This window comes from Lithobates pipiens, unplaced genomic scaffold (assembly GCF_037356315.1).
Source record: "Lithobates pipiens isolate NorthernLeopardFrog02 unplaced genomic scaffold, aLitPip1_a1.2 Scaffold_25, whole genome shotgun sequence".
In the NCBI taxonomy this organism is placed as follows: Eukaryota; Metazoa; Chordata; class Amphibia; order Anura; family Ranidae; genus Lithobates; species Lithobates pipiens.
In genome coordinates, this window is record NW_027507787.1 from 143,299,622 (window position 1) to 143,322,363 (window position 22,742).

A 22,742-nucleotide genomic window follows, 5' to 3' on the forward strand; every position below is an offset into this window, starting at 1 on the left:
TTGGAGTATCACTTTAATGTTGATTTTGCATAACCACCACTTCTGCCTATGGTTTAGACCTATGGTTTGCACTTGGGTGCTTCTAGCCAGACCCTACACCCTGACCAGGACCGGCAGGTCCCACTGTCGGAATTCAGTGTCCTGGCAAGGGAGATTCCCCCATCTACCGCTTTTGTGGATAGAGGCATCTGGTAGTGTAATGGTTCAGCTGCTGAGCTCGACCAAAAAAACAACAAAAAAAACACAAAAACAAACTACCTACTATGACCATCTCTAGCCCACTAGGCTTATCCCTTTGTCTTGCAGTCATTTTTGCCACGCTCTCCAGATTGCACACTGAGGCTGTGAAATGCAAATTTGTAGGTAGCAGTGCTTTCTATTGGTCATATAAAGTGCCTGTATGTTTTACCAATACATGCAATGCGCTTTACCAATGTAGCGCCGCCTCCTGAAGAGCACACGCTATGTTTTTTGCAAGTTAAGGTTACACCTGAACTGCAGTTTGGTTTGGGTACAATTGTTCTAAATTTGGACCTCAGCATCAGTCTGACTGGACTATAGGATGTTCAGCCTGGCCACAAGGGGCGCTGTCTCTTCTGGCAGGCATGGAACCACAGTCTGGTTGGATGCTTTAAGTTTACTCTCTCTCTGAGCCTGCCCAGTGGGAGTGTCTCTCTTGCTGTGCTTTCTGGGAGAGGGTACTTAAGATGCGGATGTCATGTGGTTCGGGGTTCTGGTCCAGAAGTATGTTCTGACTCCATGGTCCTGGTCCTCCTGACCAGCCCCCAGGAAGGCTATGGCCTGGGATGCGGATACACCCGACTTATTGTCTCGGGGCTGGCTAGCCTGAGGCAAGGAAACTAAAGAAGGATTCCGAGGTGTTCCAGTGCCGTCTCTGATAGTTGGAGAGGCCCGGTAACTTCGTAGCTATCCAGGGGAGGACTTTTCAGAAGAAGGCCATGTACGTGTTGGTTTCTTAGCAAGAGTGGGGCTGAAGTACCTAAGTGAATCCAGTCTCGTGGGTATTTCCAAGCTGGCTGAAAGATCCAGGTATCACACGAGTGTTCCACAAGTTTTAGTTAACTGAAGTTCTACAACGTCTGTGGCAGAGACTTGTTCCTGAGTAAAGCACCTTGTTGGCTGCTAGGCCTTGTGAGAGAGGGACTATCCAACTTGAGTGAACATCCAGTTGTGATTGGCTATTCTCTGGATTTAGTCAAAGTAAGCAAGTCCTTCATTATTGACTTTGACACTAAGAGTACCAGAACTTCCTTCCTAATCCTCTGATCCTATTTTAAGAGTGTTTGTTGTCTACGTTTTTGCAAATAAAAATCCCTTTATGCGGATCTGTCTTCAGTCTCTAAAGTTACTGGGCCATCTACCAAGGGAACCCCTAGACACAAATCGAGGTGAAGAAAGGTAACGGTAAGCCCAATCAAACCAGAAGCTCCTTCAGGGGTTAGTGCTACACCAATATAATATTCCTATATCCAGTCAGAATGCTTATGCTTGTCTTACTTCAGTAAAGATAATTCTGATTTAATACTATAGATAACTGCACTATAACCTACATTGTTTACAGAATAATATATCCATGCATTACAAAGCCTGAATGAAATTTGATATATATATATATATATATATATATATATATATATATATATATATGTATTTTATTGGCTTCATGTGGTAAACGTTCATACTGAGGTTTATAAATGCCAATTTTCTGTGTGTAGAGGAAACAAGGAAACCTTGCATTGAAGCAGGTCTGGTGATGGCGCTGGTACCTTTGCTGCAGAGCTCAGATCAGGAGATGCTGCTACATGCTGGCAGAGCCATTGGTCGCATCTGCTATGAAAACAGTAAGTGTAAAATGTATTTAAAATTCTGTATGAACTGAATTCATACCATGAAAGAGAAATCCAGCTATTCATAAGCAATCTCATTGCTACATTTAAACGTCACATAAATGTAATTTTTTTAAAAGCAGGTATACAAAATATTAAGTATAAAACAAACAAAATAAGGATTGCATAAAAAAATAGTTAGGCAATGTATTTATTATGCATGTTTTTTAAGATGCAGACACTCTGTGAGGGCTATTTTTACAAATGTATTGAGAAATTCAGCAGGAATATATGCAAAATAATAGTTTTGAAATGGCAGTTTGTAGTGTTTTTCAATATAAAAACATACACACAAATATGAAAGCCTTAACTCCTCAGCCCCAGAGGTCTTTAGGCCTTCATTTTCTGAGGAATTCCAGTCATAAAAATGTTTTTTTATTATTTAATAGCAATTGTCTACTGCAGGATTCTTGAAAACAATGTGCTAAAATGCTGCCTATCTCTGATAATACCTATAAAGAAGAAAAAAAGGATAAAGCACTGTTTAGTAATTGTTTGCTGTTCATTCACAATAAGCAGTGGTGGGCCACCATCCAATATCTTCACAAAAATCGCACTTGCACTTGTCAGTCTAATCACAGCAGGATATAATAATATTTTTTTTTTTGTCCATTTAAATGCACCTTCATATGCCAAGAACGTGAATCTGTGTGAAGTGTTAAAGACCATTAAAATTAGATTAGAGTGGGCTTCACTACTTGCAACACCCACAGATTAAACCCACTGGGCTCAATGAACAGAGAAAAGAAAAGCTTTCTTTAAGTGATACAAAATAAAATTGCCCCCCTTGCAGGTTAATGTCATAATTTGCTAGCATGCACTGCATACTGACCATTCGGGCACTTGGGCACTGCCCGAGGGCCCCATGCCACTAAGGGGCCCCATCAGGGTTGCCAGCCTCAATAAAACCAGGGACAGTATGTAAAAATCTGTGTTTTAAAAAAAAATCCCAATATTATACCTGCCCTGCCTCTCCAGTACCTTCTCATTGTATACTGTGTGTGTATACTGTGTGTGTATACTGTGTGGCCCCATAATCTCCTATTGCCCGGGGGCTCCATAATCTCCTATTGCCCGGGGGCTCCATAATCTCCTGTTGCCCGGGTGCCCCATAATCTCCTGTTGCCCGGGGGCCCCATAATCTCCTGTTGCCCAGGGGCCCTATAATCTCCTGTTGCCCGGGGGCCCCATAATCTCCTGTTGCCCGGGGGCCCCATAATCTCCTGTTGCCCGGGGGCCCCATAATCTCCTGTTGCCCGGGGGCCCCATAATCTCCTGTTGCCCGGGGGGCCCATAATCTCCTGTTGCCCAGGAGGCACCATAATCTCCTGTTGCCCGGGGGCCCCATAATCTTCTCCTGTTGCCCAGGGGCCCTAAGAGTTGTCAGTTCACCCCTGAGCCTTACCTATAACACAGATCCCTCCAGTGGCCTGCTGTCACTGCTGACAGGGACTCCATCTTCCATAGTCTTCCTTCTGGGATCGTGTGCCCCAGCTGTTTTAATGGCTGGGACGCAAAGATGTCACTCTCACTCATGCGTGCCCGAGTCATGATCACAGCACAGCACTCTCAATGAATGACACGCTTGGTGCCGTCCATTCTGAGCATAGAGTGCATGTGCCAGTGATGCGCCGGTGATGTCACCGGCTGCTACAGATGTACATATCCCCTAAATGGTGCACATTTAAGAGATATTAATTGTACCTACAGGTAAGTCTTATTATTGGCTTACCTACAGGTACAAGTTAAAAGCAGAGTTTACTACGGCTTTAAGAGAAAAATGGAGGTTGTCATTGCTGACTTCTTATTTGAAAATGTTACCTGCCTGGCTGTCATTTGAGTCACTAACCCTGAAAAAGCATGAAGATAATGACATCTGACTGTACACCACTTTCCCTGATCTTATTTTGTACCATGTACCATGTATTTTGTACCATGTCATTGACTGAGAAACTATTAAAAGAAAGGATTAGAGTGCAACAAGTCTGAGTAGTCCACTATAAATGTATTAATCTGATTTTGATTTTGAGCTTTCAGCGCTGTCGCACTTTGAATGACAATTGCGCGGTCATGCTACACTGTACCCAAATGAAATTTTTATCATTTTTTTCCCACAAATAGAGATTTCTTTTGGTGGTATTTGATCACCTCTACGGTTTTTATTTTTTGCGCTACAAATACCGAAATTTTTTTAAAAAAAAATGTTTTTTTTTGTTTCAGTTTCAAAACTTTGTAAATAAGTACGTTTTCTCCTTCACTGATGGGCACTGATGGGGCTACACTGATGGGCACTGATAAAGCGGCACTGATGAGCACCAATGTGGCACCAATGAAGTGGCACTGATGAGGTGGCATTGATGGACACTGATATGTGTCACTGATAGGCGGCACTGATGGGCGACGCGGATGGGCGACACGGATGGGCGACGCGGACAGACACTGATAGGTGGCATTAATTGGCACTGATAGCTGGCACGGATTGGCATGGATAGGTGGCACAGATGGGCATGGATAGGCGGCACAGATGGGCATGGGTGGGCATGGATAGGCGGCACAGGTGGGCACTGATAGGCGGCACAGGTGGGCACTGATAGGCGGCACAGGTGGGCACTCATAGGCGGCACAGGTGGGCACTCATAGGCGGCATTGGTGTTATACTATAGTAATGGATGCCAATCAGTGCCAAACAATAATGCATGCCAATCAGTGATGCCCATTGTGGGCAGTGATTGGCATCCATTATGGGCACTGATTGGCATCCATTGTGCTGACTGGCATCCCTGGTGGTCTAGGGAGGATTACCTTTTCCCTGGTGGTCTGGTGGCATCCCTGGTGGTCCAGTGTGGGCATCCTTGGGGGGGCTGTGCTGATAATCGATCAGCACAGACCCCCCCTGTCAGAGGAGCAGCCGATCGGCTCTACTCTACTCGTGTCTGACAGACGCAAGTGAGGGAAAGCCGATCACCGGCTCTTCCCATTTACACTGTGATCAGCCGTGATTGGAAACGGCTGATCACGTGGTAAAGAGTCTCCGTCGGAGACTCTTTACCGAGATCGTAGTTGCCGGGTGTCAGACTGACACCCCGCAACAATGATCGCCGCGATGCGCGCCCCCTGTTTTTGGCACAGGGCTCTTAAGGAATGTCACGGGTAGGCTGTACCTTCAGAGCGCATGCGCCAGTGCCATCACTGGTTGCTTCTAAAGTAAATATCTCCTAAACGGTGCACATTTAGAAGATATTTACTGTACACTACCTATAGGTAAGCCTTATTATAGGCAACAATCAACCAAGAGAGCTTTTGCCCACTTTAAGTTTTGCCATTTTAGCAAAATGCATTGAAGTCGTTGGAGAAAGCAAAACCAAGGTTTTAGTGGGCAATGGGCTTTAACGTCCAATTGTAGTCTTTAACGAGCATCAAAATTAGCCCAAAACTAGGTAAATCAGATTCAAAACTCTAGTCTTCGCCTGGGTTGAATGACTCAGTGTCATTCAACCCAGTTCTTGTAAAAGTAGGGCATGTCTCCCTTGGGAGTATTTCATCAATCCTCCCTGGGCTCATCGGGGATTTCTGACACCGGTCTCTGCAGTTTTCAGGACTCGTCCACCACAAAAAAAGAAAGAGGACCAGTAACCTCTTATGAATGAAGAGGATCCATGGAAAAAAGGTAAGGGTACAAAAAGAGTAGCAAAGGGGGATATAAAAGCTAGGGGTGTTTTTTTGCACAGAAGCTCCTAAGGGTTAATGAAGATTTTTCATTCAACTGCCCGTTCTTTGTCCCAGTGGCCCTCGGCAGCCACATTATTTTACAGACACGAAACAGAGACAAAAATAAGATATAAAAAGCTTAAAGCAACTGTACACAAATAATCAAAATAGAGAATCACCTTTGGATAATTTCACAGTAAAATGTCACCACAATGACTTAGCCCGTCCCTGGACAATTTTAAAGGTAACGGGTCAGCATAACATCCAGGCTCCTAGTATTTTCAGAAGGAAGTCAACAAAAGCAGCCCATTTATTCCTCTAAGGAAAGACAACAATACCAAAAATAAAAGCAGTGAAATGCAGTTTTGCAGAAAGTTATTGTATTTTAACAGGGTGAAATATAAAGATAAAATGACAGTAAGTTATTTTGAACAAAGGGGATATTTTGAAAGTCTTTTAAGCATAGTATGTCTTGGTCTACGATACAGAGCATGAATAAGGATGAAAAATCTATTACTATACAGTAACTGATTTATGTAATTCAATTTTTTTCATTGTTATACATTTATTTGATAGCTTATGATATCCAAATGGAGCTAGCACAAAATATAGTTAGTGCAGTATACAAAAAGCTGAATAACGAAGACCTTGGAAAAAAACAAACTGGGTATGCATACATAACCCATCAGAATTCACATTGAATTGATTTCTCATCTTTACATTGGGTGTAAAATATATCCTAAATATTATTTTTTTTTTTCAGATGAGCTACAAGAACAACTGGTCGAGATGGATGTCATCAATTCACTGGTCAGGATACTAACTAATTTTCCAGAAAATGATCCACTGGTGCGTGTGGGTCTTTTGGCCTTGTCCAATCTGGCGGACCTAGGTTAGAGTCTTCACTCAGCTTAAGATGACAATTATCAAATTATTCATTTATAGGTTGAAAGCAAACATATATGAAACCTATGTAAAAACCGAGAGAGTGGGAGGAGGGACCACCAGGGAAAAATATTCCACAAAAGGACCCTATAGATTGGTATAAAGTACTATGACAGTACCACTTTATTAAAAAGGTATCAAAAATGTATTATATACGCATTAAAATCATTGAAACACATAAACAAGACATGACATAACACATAATTCCATGTACAAGGTTATATTTCTACTACACAGTGTAAGACTGAATCATCAACCCTATTGAGGTCAGGTGATGAATGGCTTGCTGCAACCTCCGACACAGTCACGTTTCATGGGTCACTGCCTGTATCAAACATTATTTATCCTACGCCCAGCTGTTGTAGGACTGTAATTTAGTTACCTGTAGAAGTGAGTAGTGACCCGTGAAACTTAACTGCGTTGGAAGTCACAGCAAGCCTTCACCTGACCTCAATAGGATTATGATTCAGTCTCACGCTGTGTAGTAAAAATATGACCTTGTACATGGAATTGTGTTATGTCATGTCTTGTTTATGTGTTTCAATGATTTTAATTAGTATATAATACATTTTTGATACCTTTTTAATCAAGTGGTACCGTCAAAGTCCTTTATACCAATCTATAGGGTCCTTTTGTGCAATTTATGAAATCTATGTAGTATGTTTTTGGAAAGCTTTCCTAAACAAGAGGATTACTATCCAATCCAAACTTTTTCCCAAAATCATTGTTTCTCTTTTTAGTTGTGATTAGAGTATAAAATGGCTTAAACCCTTTTGAGGTTTCTTTTTTCTCCTGGAGACGCAACAGGAAGTGAGACATAATCTCCAAAATGAAAATAAATCTTCTCTTAAAGTGTTACTAAACCCAGGAGCCTGCATTCACTATATCTGGTCTCCTACAGTACACAGAACATGGAAATGCAATTATTTTAGTATATATAAACTGCTCATCAGCCGTTAGAGCAGTCATGTGACTTCTGTCAGTGTCCAGCCAAACACTGGGTAAAGCTTGTGGGAGGAGTTTTCTGACTGTCCTATTAGACTGCAAGACCCCTGACCCTGTGTCTGGACAGTGCTGATTAGCCCTGTGCTGATCACATGCACCCTCCCAAGAAAAAAAAACCTCTCTAGCAATACATCCAAACCAAGCAGGTGCAGCCTGACTCCATAGACCAGGGGTCTCAAACTGGTGGCCCTCCAGCTTTTGCAAAGCTACAAGCCCCAGCATGCCTCTGCAATGCCTCTTGGGGCTTGTAGTTATGCAACAGCTGGAAGGCCATCAGTTTGAGACCCCTGCCATAGACTTTGCGTTATTAGGAAATTATCGGGGACAGTGGAAGGAGGGGAGGATCTGTGCATGCAGGATCAAACTGTTTTTTTTACACATTGTGGAAGATTAACCCTTTAAGTTCCACAGTGAATATAACAAGCATGTTTCACTGCACATACAGACAGATTTTACTGTTGTGGATTTAGTAATGCTTTAAGCCTGGTACACACTAATAGTTTTTTCCTTCAACCCAGCAGCGATCTAAATTGTCTGGCTACATTCATGCTAAATGTGAATGGGGGATAAGCTGGCTATATTATTTACAATATAATTGTGCAATTTTATTTTGATCAGGTAACAGCTGCGTAGTGCCTCCCAGATTGGAAACAGACTGAATTAACTACTTAGGCCTGATTCACACCTATGCATTTTTTAGTGCATTTTCAGTTTTTCAGAAACACACTACAGTCCATTTGACATGGTTTCCTATGGATGTAGTTCACATCTGTGCATTTTATGGAAAAGGCCTTTTTTATGTTTTTTGGTTCCATGGACTTCAATGGATCAAAAACATGTATTGAAAAATGCAAATAGCACCTGGACTATGCAAACTGCAACCTGCATAAGTGTGAATCCAGCCTTACACAGGCCCTCACTTAACATAACTTTTGCCAATCAAAAGGAGGTTGTAGAAAGGGACTGTGATGTGTTTGTAAAGCTTAAAGAGTAACTCTGCTTTTGTTGGGGAACAAAAACTATCCCCTATGATCAATGTACATGAATGTTAAACATTGCAGCAGATTCTTACATTTGTTGCCCCTAAAATGTATCTGTTTGCTCCACCATGTCCTTTGAAGACTGATTCTGAATAGAAGGGTCTGGTTGATTATATTTAGCTGGTGCACGCTCAGTCATTGGTCTAATTAGAAAAGCTCTGTAGAGGTATTTAACCCTTGAGAAGTATCTTGCCAAATTTAAATTCCTATTGCAAGGGATGCCAGAATCTGACTTTTTCTAAGAAAATTTGTGAGATAATCAAACAAGCAGGAAATGACATTTCAGGGAAGGTTCTGTACATCCAGAGTGTACAGAACACCTCCAGCTTGCCATACTGTAATTCATTTTACAGAAAAAGTACAGCAGCCAGCAGATTAAAAAGGAAAAGTACGCTATAATGTTTGACCATTCTTCCAGAAGTGCATTTGGGAGGTCCTGACCTCAACGTGATAGAACATCTTTGGGATGAATTAGAGCGGAGACTGTAGGCCTTCTCATCTAACAGTGCCCGACCTCACAAATGTGCTTCTCAAAGAATGGTCATACATTCCCATAGACACACTCCTAAACCTTGTGGACAGCCTTCCCAGAAGAATTGAAGCTTTTATAGCTGCAAAGGGTGGGCCAACTCAATATTGAACCCTATGGACTAAGACTGGGATGCCAATTAAGTTCATGTGCATGTAAAGGCAGGTGTCCTAATACTTTTGACAATATAGTATTTTTTAATAATATTAAAGACCGAAATTTATACACCCTTAGTGATGGACTTTTTAGGCACGTACAATAGATACCTAAAAAAAAATGTAAGATGCAAAAAAGTTTTTTTATTGAAAAGATTAAGAAAAGTACATAAAACACGAAATGCATAAATACACTGATAATCTAACCAGATTATCAGTGTATTTATGCATTTAGGGTTTTATGTACTTTTCTTAATTTTTTCAATAGAAAAACTTTTTTGTATCTTAATTTTTTTTTTTGATATCTATTGTACGTGCCTAAAAAGTCCACCACTAGGGGTGTTCGAATTTCGGTCTATAATCTTGTATGTGGCACACAAATTTGTAAAATGATTGCCTCCCATTTATACTTTTTTAATAATATTAAATTACAATATAGCTTATGTAGAAATTGTTTTGCTATATTTATTTATTTTTTTTCTATATTTTTTCCAAGATAGTGGACTTACCCTTTAACGTATGAAAGACCTGTGTATCAGAGATTTGATATTATTTTACATTTAGAAAATATGTCTTTTTTTTTCATCCTTTATTTTATGTCAGCGCTGCTCATCTCCTGCAGTCTCTTCTTATCTGCATTAAAGGGGTTGTAAAGGTTCGTTTTTTATTTTCTAAATAGGTTCCTTTAAGCTAGTGCATTGTTGGTTCACTTATGTTTTCCTTCGATTTCCCTTCTAAATGTTTTTTTTTCTTTGTTTTCTTTGTCTGAATTTTTCACTTCCTGTTCCTCAGTAAGATGTTCAGTAAGCTGTTCTGGCTGACTAACCACCGCTCAGATGATGGTGTGAAGTTTAATGAGGAGAAACAGGAAGTGAGATATTCAGACATAGAGAAAAAAAACATTTAGAAGGGAAATTGAAGGAAAAGGTAAGTGAACCAACAATGCACTAGCTTAAAGGAACCTATGTAGAAAATAAAAAATGAACCTTTACAACCCCTTTAATTTTAGCAATCATTGTATGACATCATGGTGAAAATAAGCATGTATGCTTATAGTTTCTAACAGAAGTGCAAGTGACAGCATGATAGCAATTGGTGGGCAGAGGGCAATGTCACCCTATAACCAAGACTGGCTTTAAGGCAGGGCAAAAAAGGGCAGCTGCCCTGGGCCCCATCATTGTCCTGCCCACATACTAAAGCCCACATGGGCATTGAAGCAAATACACAACCCCTCTGTCGAACATGTAATAAATGGTTTTATCTTAAATTCAGTAGAGGTGCTTGTTGAAGTGTAACGTTGAGTTCTTCTATGTGCGCATCCACTTAAAGAGCACACTCGGCATCTTCTACATTGATAAAAACCTGTGAGATTCTGAAAAAGAGCCCTTTATTATCGATAAAGGGTTAAAGATGTTAGAGGCCACTGTATTTCTAAGAGATGGAGCCCCCTATAGTTAACGGAATTTAGTATATAGTCATTCCTTAGGATATAACAATGTTTTCTCATCATTTTACACTCATGTGTTGCACTGAAAACGTGGTAATGAAGGGAACCACTGAGGTAGACATAGTGCCCTCCTGTGAGGGTTTCTCTCTAAGCAGTTCCTTTCTATCAATACATGTGACTTCATCAAGAGTGTTTCTTAAGGCATCACAATAATGTACAGTAACCTCTAGCAACCAATTTGTGAGTGGTAAGGGTGTCCAGTGACCTCTAGCAAACAATCAGTAAGCAGTATTGATGTACAGTAATCTCTAGCAACCAATCAACAAGCAGAAGTCATGTGCTGTAACTGCTATCAGATAATCAGTGAGCCATAATGTGTGCTAGAGGGGGGCCCAAAAAATGTTTGCCCAGGGTCCAATCAAGTTAGGAAGTTAACAAGACCCTCATGGCAGGATCTACACAATACTCGAAAGCTGGCCATACCACAGCCAATATCAATATCCACATTTTGTCATGTTACAACTAAAAAACTTAAATAGATTTTATTGGTATTTTATGTGATAGACCAACACAAAATGGCACATAATTGTGAAGTGGAAGGTCAATGATAAATGGTTTTCAACACTTTTTTACAAATATCTGAAAAGTGTGGCATGCATTTGTATTCAGCCCCCTTTACTCTGATACCCCTAACTAAAATCTAGTGGAACCAATAGCCTTCAGAAGTCACCTAGCTAGTAAATAGAGTCCACCTGTGTGTAATTTAATTTCAGTAACAATACAGCTGTTGCGTGAGACCCTCAGGGTTTTTTTTTAGAGCACCTTTGTGAACAAGCAGCATCATGAAGACCAGGGAATGCACCAGACAGGTTAGGGATAAAGTTGTGGAGAAGGTTAAATCAGGGTAGGGTTCTAAAAAAAAATATACCAAGCTTTGAACATTTCATGGAGCACTGTTCAATCCATCATCAGAAAATCGAAAGAGTATTGCACAACTGCAAACCTACCAAGACATGGCCGTCCACCTAAACTGAAAGGCAAGGAGAACATTCATCAGAGAAACAGCCAAGAGGCCCATGGTTACTCTGGAGGAGCTGCAGAGATCCACAGCTCAGGTGGGAAAATCTGTCCACAGGACAACTATTAGTCTTGCACTCCACAAATCTGGCCTTTATGGAAGAGTGGCAAGAAGAAAGCCATTGTTGAAAGAAAGCCATGATAAGTCCCTTTTGCAGTTTATGAGAAGCCATGTGGGGGACACAGCAAACATGTGGAAGAAGGTGCTCTGGTCAGATGAGACCAAAATGGCCTTAAAGCAAAACGCTATATGTGGCGGAAAACTAACATTATACATCCCCCTGAACACACCATCCCCATGGTAAAACATGGTGGTGGCAGCATCATGTTTTAGGGATGCTTTTCTTCAGCAGGGACAAGGAAGCTGGTCAGAATTGATGGGAAGATAGAGTCAAATATAGGGCAATCTCAGAAGAAAACCAGTTAGATTCTGCAAAAGACTTGATACTGGGGTAGGAGTTCATCTTCCAGCAGGATAATGGCCCTAAACATACAGCCAGCGCTACAACAGTTTAGATCAAAGCATATTCATGTGTTAGAATGGCCCAGTCAAAGTTCAGACCTAAATCCAATTGAAAATCTGTGGCAAGACTTGAAAATTGCTGTTCACAGATGCTCTCCATCCAATCTGACAGAGCTTGAGCTATTTTGCAAGGAAGAATGGGCAAAAATTTCACTCTAGAAATGCATATCTGGTAGTGACATCCCCAAAAAGATGTGAAGATGTACTTGCAGTGAAAGCTGGTTATAAAAAGTATTGACTCGGGGGTGCTGAACATAAATGCACACCACACTTTTTACATATTTATTTGTAAAAAAATTTGATAACCATTTATTATTCTCCTTCTAATTCACAGTTATGTGCCACTTTGTGTTAGTCTATCACAAAATCCAATGAAATACGTTCACACCTTTGGTTGTAACATGGCAAAATGGGGAAAATTTAATGGGGTATGAATACTTTTTCAAGACACTTTATAGTAGAAATAATAACTAAATGGATCATTATAGCCTACCACCAGTGGGTTCAGTAACAACTCTGAAATGATCAAGGCTTGTTGGTAGGTTGCCTTAATCTATTTTTTTGCAGCTAAAAGGAACTGAAAAGCCGTTTTCACTGACTGAAAAGTATCAGTAATATGAATCAGAAAAACATATTCCTAAACCCACAACAGTAAAATCGGTCTGTATATGTAGTAAAGCGCGCTTGTTATACTAATTGTGAAACCTAAGGGATTAACCCTCTGCATTGTGTAAAAAGGCTGTTTGATCCTGTCTTCTCTGATCCACTCCCCCCCCCCCCCCCCTTTCTTCCACAGTTCCCAAACCATCTCCTGATAGAACAGAGCCTCTGGGACAAGCTTCACATGTTCAGTTTGGTGTGTATTGTCAGTTTTTTTTGTTAGGAGGGTGCATGTGATCAGCACAGGGCCAATCAGCACTGTCCAGACAGAGGGTCAGGGTTCCTGCAGCCTCATAGCACAATCGGGGGAGAATGAAAACTCCTCCTAAAATCTTTAACCAAACATTGATTGTAGTGGCAAGACTGACCTAACTGCTGATGAGAAAAGGGCATTTACCAGTTTATATTTACTAAAATAATTGCTTTTCCCTGTTCTGTGTACTGTGGGAGCCCAGATATAGTGAATGCAGGTCCTGGGTTTAGTAACACTTTACGTATTCACCAGACCGTAGATTGTACTTCAAGCACACCTTACTAGAACATGTCTATGTCATTTCTAAATACATAGCATAAACATTTTCCCACAGCAATGCGTCATATATTTATTGATTTTCTTTTAGAATATCATTGTGTCTTGGAAACGAGGAACCTATTATAAGCAAGATTGATTTTAATAGAGTTTTTCATTATGTAGTTTACAGTCACACAGTACAATTTACCAACTAATCTATTTTTTGTACCTAAGGCAATAATGTTTACCCCAACATTCCACATAACACAAAGTCATAAAAAAATGCATGTAGGATATACACCTTCACTACAAAGACAGTTTGACAATTTTGTTGCTCATAATTGCATAGTGCATGTAACTTTTATTCATCATTTCATTATGTCATCAGAAAATTAAGTCAACTATCAACTTTAACCAGTTCCCGACCGGCGCACGCCGATGTACGTCGGCAGAATGGCACAATCAGGCATATTGGCGTACAGGTACGTCCATTTTTAAATACCGCACTGCCATCACGTGCGTGGCGGACGCACGTGCAGGTCGGGACCCCTGTGAGTCCGGTCACGGGTCCCGTGGACTCGATCGCCACGGGCATACCCGTGATCATTTCACGGGGTGGCTGAACGGGGAGATGCCGTTGTAAACAGCATCTCCCCGTTCTGCCTAGCAACAAGTGACTCTGATCTCTGCTCCATGTGATTGGAGCAGAGATCAGTGTTCACTAACACAAAGCCCAGCCCCCCACAGTTAGTAACACGCCCCTAAGAACACTTAACCCCTACACTGCCAGTGTCATTTACACAGGAATCAATGCATTTGTATAGCATTCATTGACAATGGTCCCAAAAATGTGTCAAAAATGTCCGATATGTCCGCCACAATGTCGCAGTCACAATAAAAAGCTCTGATCACCACCATTACTAGTAAAAAAAAAATATTAATAAAAATGCCATAAAACTATCCCCTATTTTGTAAACGCTATAACTTTTGCGAAAAGCAAACAATAATCGCTTATTGCAATTTTTTTTTTTTTTTAACAAAAATATGTAGAAGAATACGTATCGGCCTAAACTGAGGGGAAAACAATTTTTTTTTATATATTTTTGGGGGATATTTATTATAACAAAAAGTAAAAAGTTATTTTTTTTCAAAATTGTCGCTCTATTTTTGTTTATAGCGCAAAAAATAAAAACCGCAGAGGTGATCAAATACCACCAAAAGAAAGCTCTATTTGTGGGAAAAAAGGACTTCAATTTTGTTTGGGAGCCACGTCGCATGACCGCGCATTTGTCAGTTAAAGTGACGCAGTGCGGAATCGCAAAAAGTGGTCTGGTCTTAAGCCAGCAAAATGGTCCAGTCTGAAAGTGGTTAAAGAGAATTTTTTTTACTAACATTTACACTACACATTTTCATACATTTAAGTTCCAACTCCAGCCAAAATTTTTTTTTTCCTAATGTTCATTGGGGGAATGGGTCTATGACACTAGGTCCAGTTTTTACTTAGTCCCCTTACACATGGAGTTTGCCTGCTCAGCAGGGAATCTGTCCATTGATCCCTGCTGAGCAGGTGGATGGCTGGTCCAGAGCAGACACACACACACACACACAGCCTGTTCTCCATGGAAGAACTGTCTGTGCGTTTACACCTAACTGCCATCCTCGATTCAGATATTCATTAATATTTTTACTCCAGAGTAGCCTGTATAAAGAGGAGTCTACTGTGATCCACTGGGTAGGAACAAGGGAGTAGGGTCCTAAACTGAATACTTTAATTATATTAATATTACTATACATTATTTTATTTCAATGGCCTTTAGATGCTCACTTTTTGGTTCAGACTTTTTTGTTCAAGGCATTACCTGCATTTTCCCACCTATTTGGCTTCCCTTGGCTCCATGTTATCTCAGTTATTTGCTCTCTCTTCTACAGGGTCCTTCCTTTAGGCCCTTATAAATTGTTCCTTCTTATAGGCATTACTTCAGCTCGGAGGATATTGTAGCTTGAGTCTCTTTACTGGCAGTTCTCTTTTCTTCACATGGACAAGGTTGATTTATGACCTAGCAAAATAAAAATGACAAATGCTCAGATAAATGTATACATTTCATAAGTAAAGTGCACTTGGATGGGGCAGTTCACAGGAAAATACAGTAAAGTAAGGATCCTAGATAGTCAGCATGAAAACAAAGTCTAAATTAGTTGGAATGATTTATACGTTGCTTTTTTGCTGACTAGCTCCCAAGTGTGCTGAGAAACTTTTTCTATTGTTTTGTTTTATGACCTGGACCTTTCTTTCTTCTAAAGATTATATTATTTTTCCCAAAACATCTTTCAGAACAGCATCTGAGAGATTGTAGCTCCTCCCTCCAATCACAGGAAACACTCCCACTCCTGACTTTAAATAGAGGCTTTTCCCCACAGGTCCTCAGTTTTCATGTTTCCTCCAGCTGAGCAGGAACACTGAGGAATGGTGGGGAGGCTAAAATATTTCAGGGATTTCCTGGAAGAGGTGTCATCATCTTTTCTTTTGTGCAGCAGGATTCAACATCTTCTGTGGCTGGTGGGGATTTGCTTCAGCTCCCAGCCGATGCAGCGGGGGAGAATCCTCAACCACGTCTGGTTAGCATTCACACCACTTCCTGAATGGGCAGGGCTTCCGAATCGTCTCTCATACTGCAATCCTTAGTCTCTCTCAGTGCAGGCTCTGGGCTGCTTTCTGTCCAAGAAGCTCCTTCCCCTTCGGTGGGGAGTCGGATAATGAAGAAGGAAAAGAGGCTGAGGATAATTTAGCTTCTAAATACAAGTTATCTATGGATGAAGTGGAAAGCCTTCTGAAAGTGATGCATGCTAAGCTAGGTATTGAAGAACAGCATGATAATTCTTGCATGATAATTAGGGCTTAATGAGCCTAAAGGTCATATTTTTTCCAGTTCATTCGTTTATTTTAAGCATGGTGAAAAAGGAATGGCAAGATATGGAAAGGAAACACATTTTCTTGAAATACCATAAAAGAAGGTTCCCGTTTGAGGAAGACTTGACAGCAGTGTGGAACAAGGGGCCTAAGCTGGATGCCATCTTCTCCCTAGTCTCAAAATGTATGGATTTTGCTTCCAGGGACATGGGTGACCGAAATGAGGCAATGGACAAAGGGATGGATTTGCTTCCTAAGAGATCCTGCCAGTCCATCATAGTAAATATGAAACCTTCCATGGCTTTCACCTGTATGGCAAGAAGTAGAGTAGAGTACTGGCTTAAAGGATCCGTTCATCTTTTCGGGCAGAATTTCACTTTTCATAATAAATGAAAGCATTTTACAATACCATTTCTGGCCTAGCCACCCCAATGTGCCTTTCTCTCACTTACCCTATCCACAGGAGGTATACAATCATGTCAGTTTATTAGAATTTTTCAAATGATTTTCAGATTCCATTATTTCCTGTAGATTCTCTCAGCATTCACTTCCTGAAAGTAATCGCCCAGAAGCCTTTGCTTCCTTGTTGCATTACAGAAGAGATTTTGATAGGGTATGTTCACCACTCTGGACCATACCTCCCTCATTACAATACAATTGCCCCTCTGGCAAGATATTATCTTAGAAGTATTAAGTCCTTGATCCAGGAACTGATGCACCAGAGAGTGGTAATACTGGTGCCAACAGAAGAGGAACATCTGGGTTTCTACCCCTATGTTTTTCTAGATATTGATGAAATTCCACCTTATTCTCAATTTATAGTTAAACAAAAGTTTACTACAAGAAGTTTGTTATGGAATAATTTTTCAGTCTGAAATCTTCTGGTGCAAGATTGTTACATGGCATTGATCAACCTGAAAGATGCATACCTTCACTAGAAGCCACAGTAAAAGTCTCCACCAATGTAAAAAGATCGCTTTGGTGGTGCAGGAACTAACAATCTTTCAGTGGGTCTAACAGTGGAAAAGGTTCTAATCACAGGTGCCAGCTCCCGGGGCTGGGGATCTCACCTGGGAAGCAGTATAGTACAAAGCCACTTGTCAAGGGTTCAAGCAGTGAATTTTTTGAATTGGAAAGAATTAAAGGTTATTGCTCAAGCCTTATCATTTTTTTCTGACTCTCCAGTGTCATCACGTTCAAGTCTTCACAGACAATGCTACAGCAGTAGCCTATATAAACACTCAAGGAGGCATGAAGAGCAGAAGCTTTCAGGGGCTGGTAGAGAAAATCCTCCTATGGGAGTCCAATGTGGCATCTTTATCAACAGTCAACCTCAAAGGCACTCTGAATCTAGAAGCCGACTTTCTAAGCATGCACCAGTTGAAAGAGGCATAGTGGAGTTTGGATTTGGAAATTTTTTCCATGATTACAGAGAAGTGGGAATTTCCTCAGATAGATCTTTTTGCAATCAGCAGAATGCAACTCCTGCTCTTTTTTTTGTTTTCTGAACAGAAAGGATGGTGCCTTAGGAATGGATGCTCTGGCATAATCATGGAGTTGTTCCAATTTTTGTTATGCCTTTCCCCCCTTTCAACTAATACCGCAGTGTCTGAAAAAATATTCAAAAAGAAAAGTTTTCAGTGGTTCTAATAGCATTTTATTTGCTATAAAAACCATGGTTTCCCTTCTCCTTCTGGCAGTCAAACCACAGTGGATGTTTCATATCAGACAAAATTTACCTTCTCAGGTGTGACGAAAAGAAGCCAAGCTCCCCTGACCCTGTACTCACACAGTTACTCATTGATGGCCCTCTGCTGTGTGTGTAGCCGCTGCAGCATTGCCAACATTGAGTTCCACCTGGTGGGCATGTTACAAATAAGGAAGAGCCGAACACCCCCTGGTTCGGTTCGCATCAGAACCTGCGAACAGACCTAAACTTTGTGTGAACTTTAGAACCCTATTAAAGTCTATGGGACTCGAACGTTCAAAATCTAAAGTGCTCATTTTAAAGGCTAATATGCAAGTTATTGTCCTAAAAAAGTGTTTGGGGACATGGGTCCTGCCCCAGGGGACATGTATCAATGCAAAAAAATGTTTTAAAAACTGCCTTTTTTTGGGAGCAGTGATTTTAATAATGCTTAAAGTGAAATAATAAAAGTGAAATATTCCTTTAACCTCTTGAGATCCGCGCTATAGCCGAATGACGGCTACAGCGCGGACCTGCTTTGCCGGGACTACGTCTATTGATGTCGTCCCGTGCACGAGCGGCCTGCGCGCCCCCTGAGGGGCGCGCACGGTGCCCTCTGTGATCGGCGAGTCTATGAGAGTCGCCTGATCACGGATCCGAGCAAGGGGTCAATCCCGACCCCTTACCACGTGATCAGCTGTCAGCCAATGCCAGCTGATCATGTGATACAACGGAGCCGGTAATCGGTTATTTTTCCTCCTGGCGCTGACAGCGCGAGGAGAGAAAAAAAAAGTCGTTCACCGGCGGCCGTGATCGGGACATCAGTCCCGATCATGGCCAGCGTATAAGTGCCCACCTGCCTCCTGCCAGTAACCCCCAGATGATTAATAAAGTGCCACACAGCAGTGCCACACAGCAGTGCCATACATCAGTGCCCACAGTTCCATACATCAGTGCCCACAGTGCCACCTATCAGTGCCCACAATCTGCCTCAAAAACTTTGCTGCACCTCAGTGCCACATATCCGTGCCCATCAGTGTCATCTACCAGTGCCCATCAGTGCCGAGCAGTGCCACCTATCAGAGCCACCTATCAGTGCCCATCAGTCCCATCTATCAGTGGTACCCATCAGTGCCCCTTAGTGCCACCCATCCGTGCCACCCATCCGTGCCACCCATCAGCGCCCATCTTTGCCCATCAGTGCCGCCTTATCTGTGCCCATCAGTACTGTCTTATCTGTGCCTATCGGTGCCACCTTATCTGTGCCTTTTAGTGTCGCCTTAACTGGGCCTATCAGTGCCCACCAGTGCCGCCTATCAGTGCCCACCAGTGCCGCCTATCAGTGCCCTCCAGTGCCGCCTCATCAGCGCATTTCAATGAAGGAGAAAAATGATCTGTTTGCAAAATTTTATAACAAACTATAAACATGATTTTTTATTTTTTTTTATTTTGCATCTTTTTTTGTTTGTTTAGCAAAAAATAAAACTCCCAGCTGTAATTAAATACCACCAAAAGAAAGCTCTATTTGTGAAAATAAATGATAAAAATTTTATTTGGGTACAGTGTTGTATGCCCGCGCAATTGTCATTCAAAGTGCATCAGCGCTGAAAGCTGAAAATTGGTCTGGGCAGGATGGGGGTTTAAGTGCCCAGTAAGCAAGTGGTTAAATTTCGCACCTGGGGGTCTGTATAGTATGCCTGTAAAGGGGCGCATGGTTCCCGTGCTTAGAACTGTCCCTGCACAAAGTGTCATTTCTGCAGGCAAAAAAGTCATTTAAAATCAATTGCGGCTATAATGAATTGTCGGCTCCCCGTAATACAGATAAGTCATTGAAAGTCATTGATAAAAAAAAAAAAAAAAAGCGTGGGGTTCCCCCAGATTCAATTACCAGGCCCTTCAGGTCTTGTATGGTTTTTAAGGGGAACTCCACGGCAAATTTTTTTTTACAATGGAGTTCCCCCTAAAAATCCATACCAGACCCTTTATCCAAGCACGGAACCTGGCAGGCCGCAGGAAAAGAGGGGGGGACGAGAGAGCGCCCCCCTGAACCGTACCAGGCCACATGGCCTCAACATTGGGAGGATTCTTTGGGGGTCTGTGACCCCTCAAATCACATTGTCCCCATGTTGACGAGGACAAGGGCCTCATCAACACAACCCTAGCCGGTGGTTGAGGGGGTCTGCAGGCGGGGGGTTTATCAGAATCTGGAAGCCCCCTTTAACAAGGGGACCCCCAGATCCCGCCCCCCCCCCGTTTGAAATGGTAAGGGGTACATTGTACCCCTACCATTTCACAAAGAAAGTGTAAAAGAATGTTAAAAAAGACAAACACACTTTTGAAAAAGTCCTTTATTAAAAATAAAAAAAAAATTGAAAAAAGATTCCAGCAGTGGTAATCCACTCTTGCTATCCAGTGACGGATGATCATCTCTCCGGGAGCCAACGATGGCTGCTCTGATCCAGCGACGGGTGATCTCTCCCTCCAGCGCAGCTCAGTCCCTCCATCCTCTGTCTCCACTGGCGGAGACACTGCGGGGATCCCGGGAAGCCTGACATTTCTTATATGAGGAGGGTGGGGCCACCCATCACCTGACCCCACCCCCTTCTGACACAAGTGGGAAAGCCTGGCTTCCCCAATGACGTGTGGGTGACCCTCCCCCCCTGTAACGGAAACCTGCAGTTGCATGTACCCGACACTGTGGTTGAATAATTCTGGGGACTCCTCCGTGCATGATGGTGGGGCTACGGAAGGAGTGACTGTGGACAAGGAGCCGGTGGAATAGGCCACTTTGGCAGCTGCGTTGGAAGGCAAACTACTCTGAGCCTGGTTGACAGAGGATGGGGAGGTTGAGGATGGCTTTATTATCCACTACACCAACTCTTCTGCATGTTGTGGCTCAATAACACGGCCAGCAGCAGAAAAAAAGGACAAGTGTGGCCACAGCCACCTGCAGAGGATGCACCATGTCCACGACCACCACTGTTGACAGAGGCTGCTTGCCCTCTTTTAGTGGCCTGTGAGCACCTGCCTCTCCTTGGTGGCCATCCGGACATGATGTATTTTTTGTTTTGAAACACCACACTACACTGTATTAGATACTGTAGATATTAGATTAGATGATTGGCGTTTCCTCAGCCTGATCGCCGTGATGAGTCTTCTGAAGATGGAATTAAGAAACGCATCAGTGGGTGGCCACGCGACGTTGCAATCACACACGGTCAGCATCATCCCGGGACTCATCACGGCGATCAGGCTGATTGGTGGTGAGAGAGATGCTGTGTGGTGGAAAGTTGACACGCTGATATGCTAATTTTAATAGTTATTGTGTAAGTGCAATTTGTATGCGGGGGGAAGTTTTTTTCCAATAAAGGGTATAACACTATGCTAGCCTTTTATGTGTATCCTCACATGCCATTGCCCACTGATGCGAACCTGACCTAATTTGGAGAAGTGAGAGGTCTGAGCGAGCAGAGCAGTGCAGCGGTATCCTTATAAAAGCCTGAGTGTATATTACCTTTGGTAAGCAGCCATCCATAGGGGCGTGCTTAGGTGGAAACAGTGAAGGTGTAGGAAATCAGGATTGTTGCCTTTACACTTATTGGTGGACTGGATACTGCTGACTACCTTTATCTATCTTCCATTCGCTAATAAGGACAGTGATACTTGATCAAGAAATTAACTGTTACATTTACAACACGGCTGACTATAGATGGAGATATACATGCATGTATTGCCATCTAGTAGATATGATGTAGCTGTGGATATATGTATTAATTGTTTTATTCATATTAATATTATTTATTCATTTTAAACATAATTTTTTTCAGTTTGATATAGGAGAGAAGGACGCCTATGTTTAATGTGAGAAAATATTAGTGATATTTAATTTTATTTAGCACTGTTAGTGTCTGATTTTTAATTAGGCATTTTGTTTTATAGCATTCATAATAGACTGAAGGGGGGTAGCCTACTTAAGGGTAGACCTTTAAGGAGAGAGTTGCAGTAGTCAAGGCTGGAAATAATCAAGGAGTGAATGAGTTGCTTTGTGGTGTCATTAGTCAGGAAGGGTCGAATTCTGGAGATATTGCGGAGGTGAAGGCGGCAGGATTTAGCCAGTGATGGGGGCTGAAGGAGAAGTCAGAGTCAAGGATTACACCCAGGACCCTGGCATGTATGGAGGGAACAATGGTTGTGTTGTTGATATTAAAGCTGAAGTCACAGGGGGGGATCGTGAAAGATGAAATATAACAAGCTCAGTTTTAGAAAGATTGAGTTTGAGGAAGTGGAGTGACATCCATACTGATATATCATTCAGTAAGTTTGAGATCTGTGAGGAGATCGAGGGGGTGAGTTGAGGAGTGGAAAGATAGATCTGGGTGTCGTCGGCATAGAGGTGGCATTGGAAACCAAACCATGGAAGGTTATCAGCTGGCCCAGGGAAGAGGTATAGAGCGAGACTAGGAGGGGCCCAAGGACGGAACCCAGACTGTAGGGGGTTGAGAAGGTTGTTGTCCATGAGGTATCGACTCATTTGGTCATGGAAAAGGCATTCGATGAACTTGGAGGCAAACGGAGCAGGGAGATGGGTCTTAAGTTATTCAAAGAGGTGGGGGTCTAGTGAGGGTTTTTTGATTATGTGC

At 42.0% G+C, this 22,742-nt stretch overlaps 1 protein-coding gene across 2 annotated transcripts in view; it reads left to right on the forward strand.

The window, feature by feature from the left end:
• The window catches only part of LOC143930533 (rap1 GTPase-GDP dissociation stimulator 1-A-like), a 353,543-nt gene that overhangs the window by 181,378 nt on the left and 149,423 nt on the right, over positions 1-22,742 (forward strand). For both annotated transcript variants that reach the window (XM_077454905.1, XM_077454906.1), the window contains exons 4-5: positions 1,737-1,862; positions 6,379-6,507. In XM_077454905.1, coding sequence (XP_077311031.1) covers positions 1,737-1,862; positions 6,379-6,507 — 255 coding nt within the window. The remainder of the gene's footprint in view (positions 1-1,736; positions 1,863-6,378; positions 6,508-22,742) is intronic.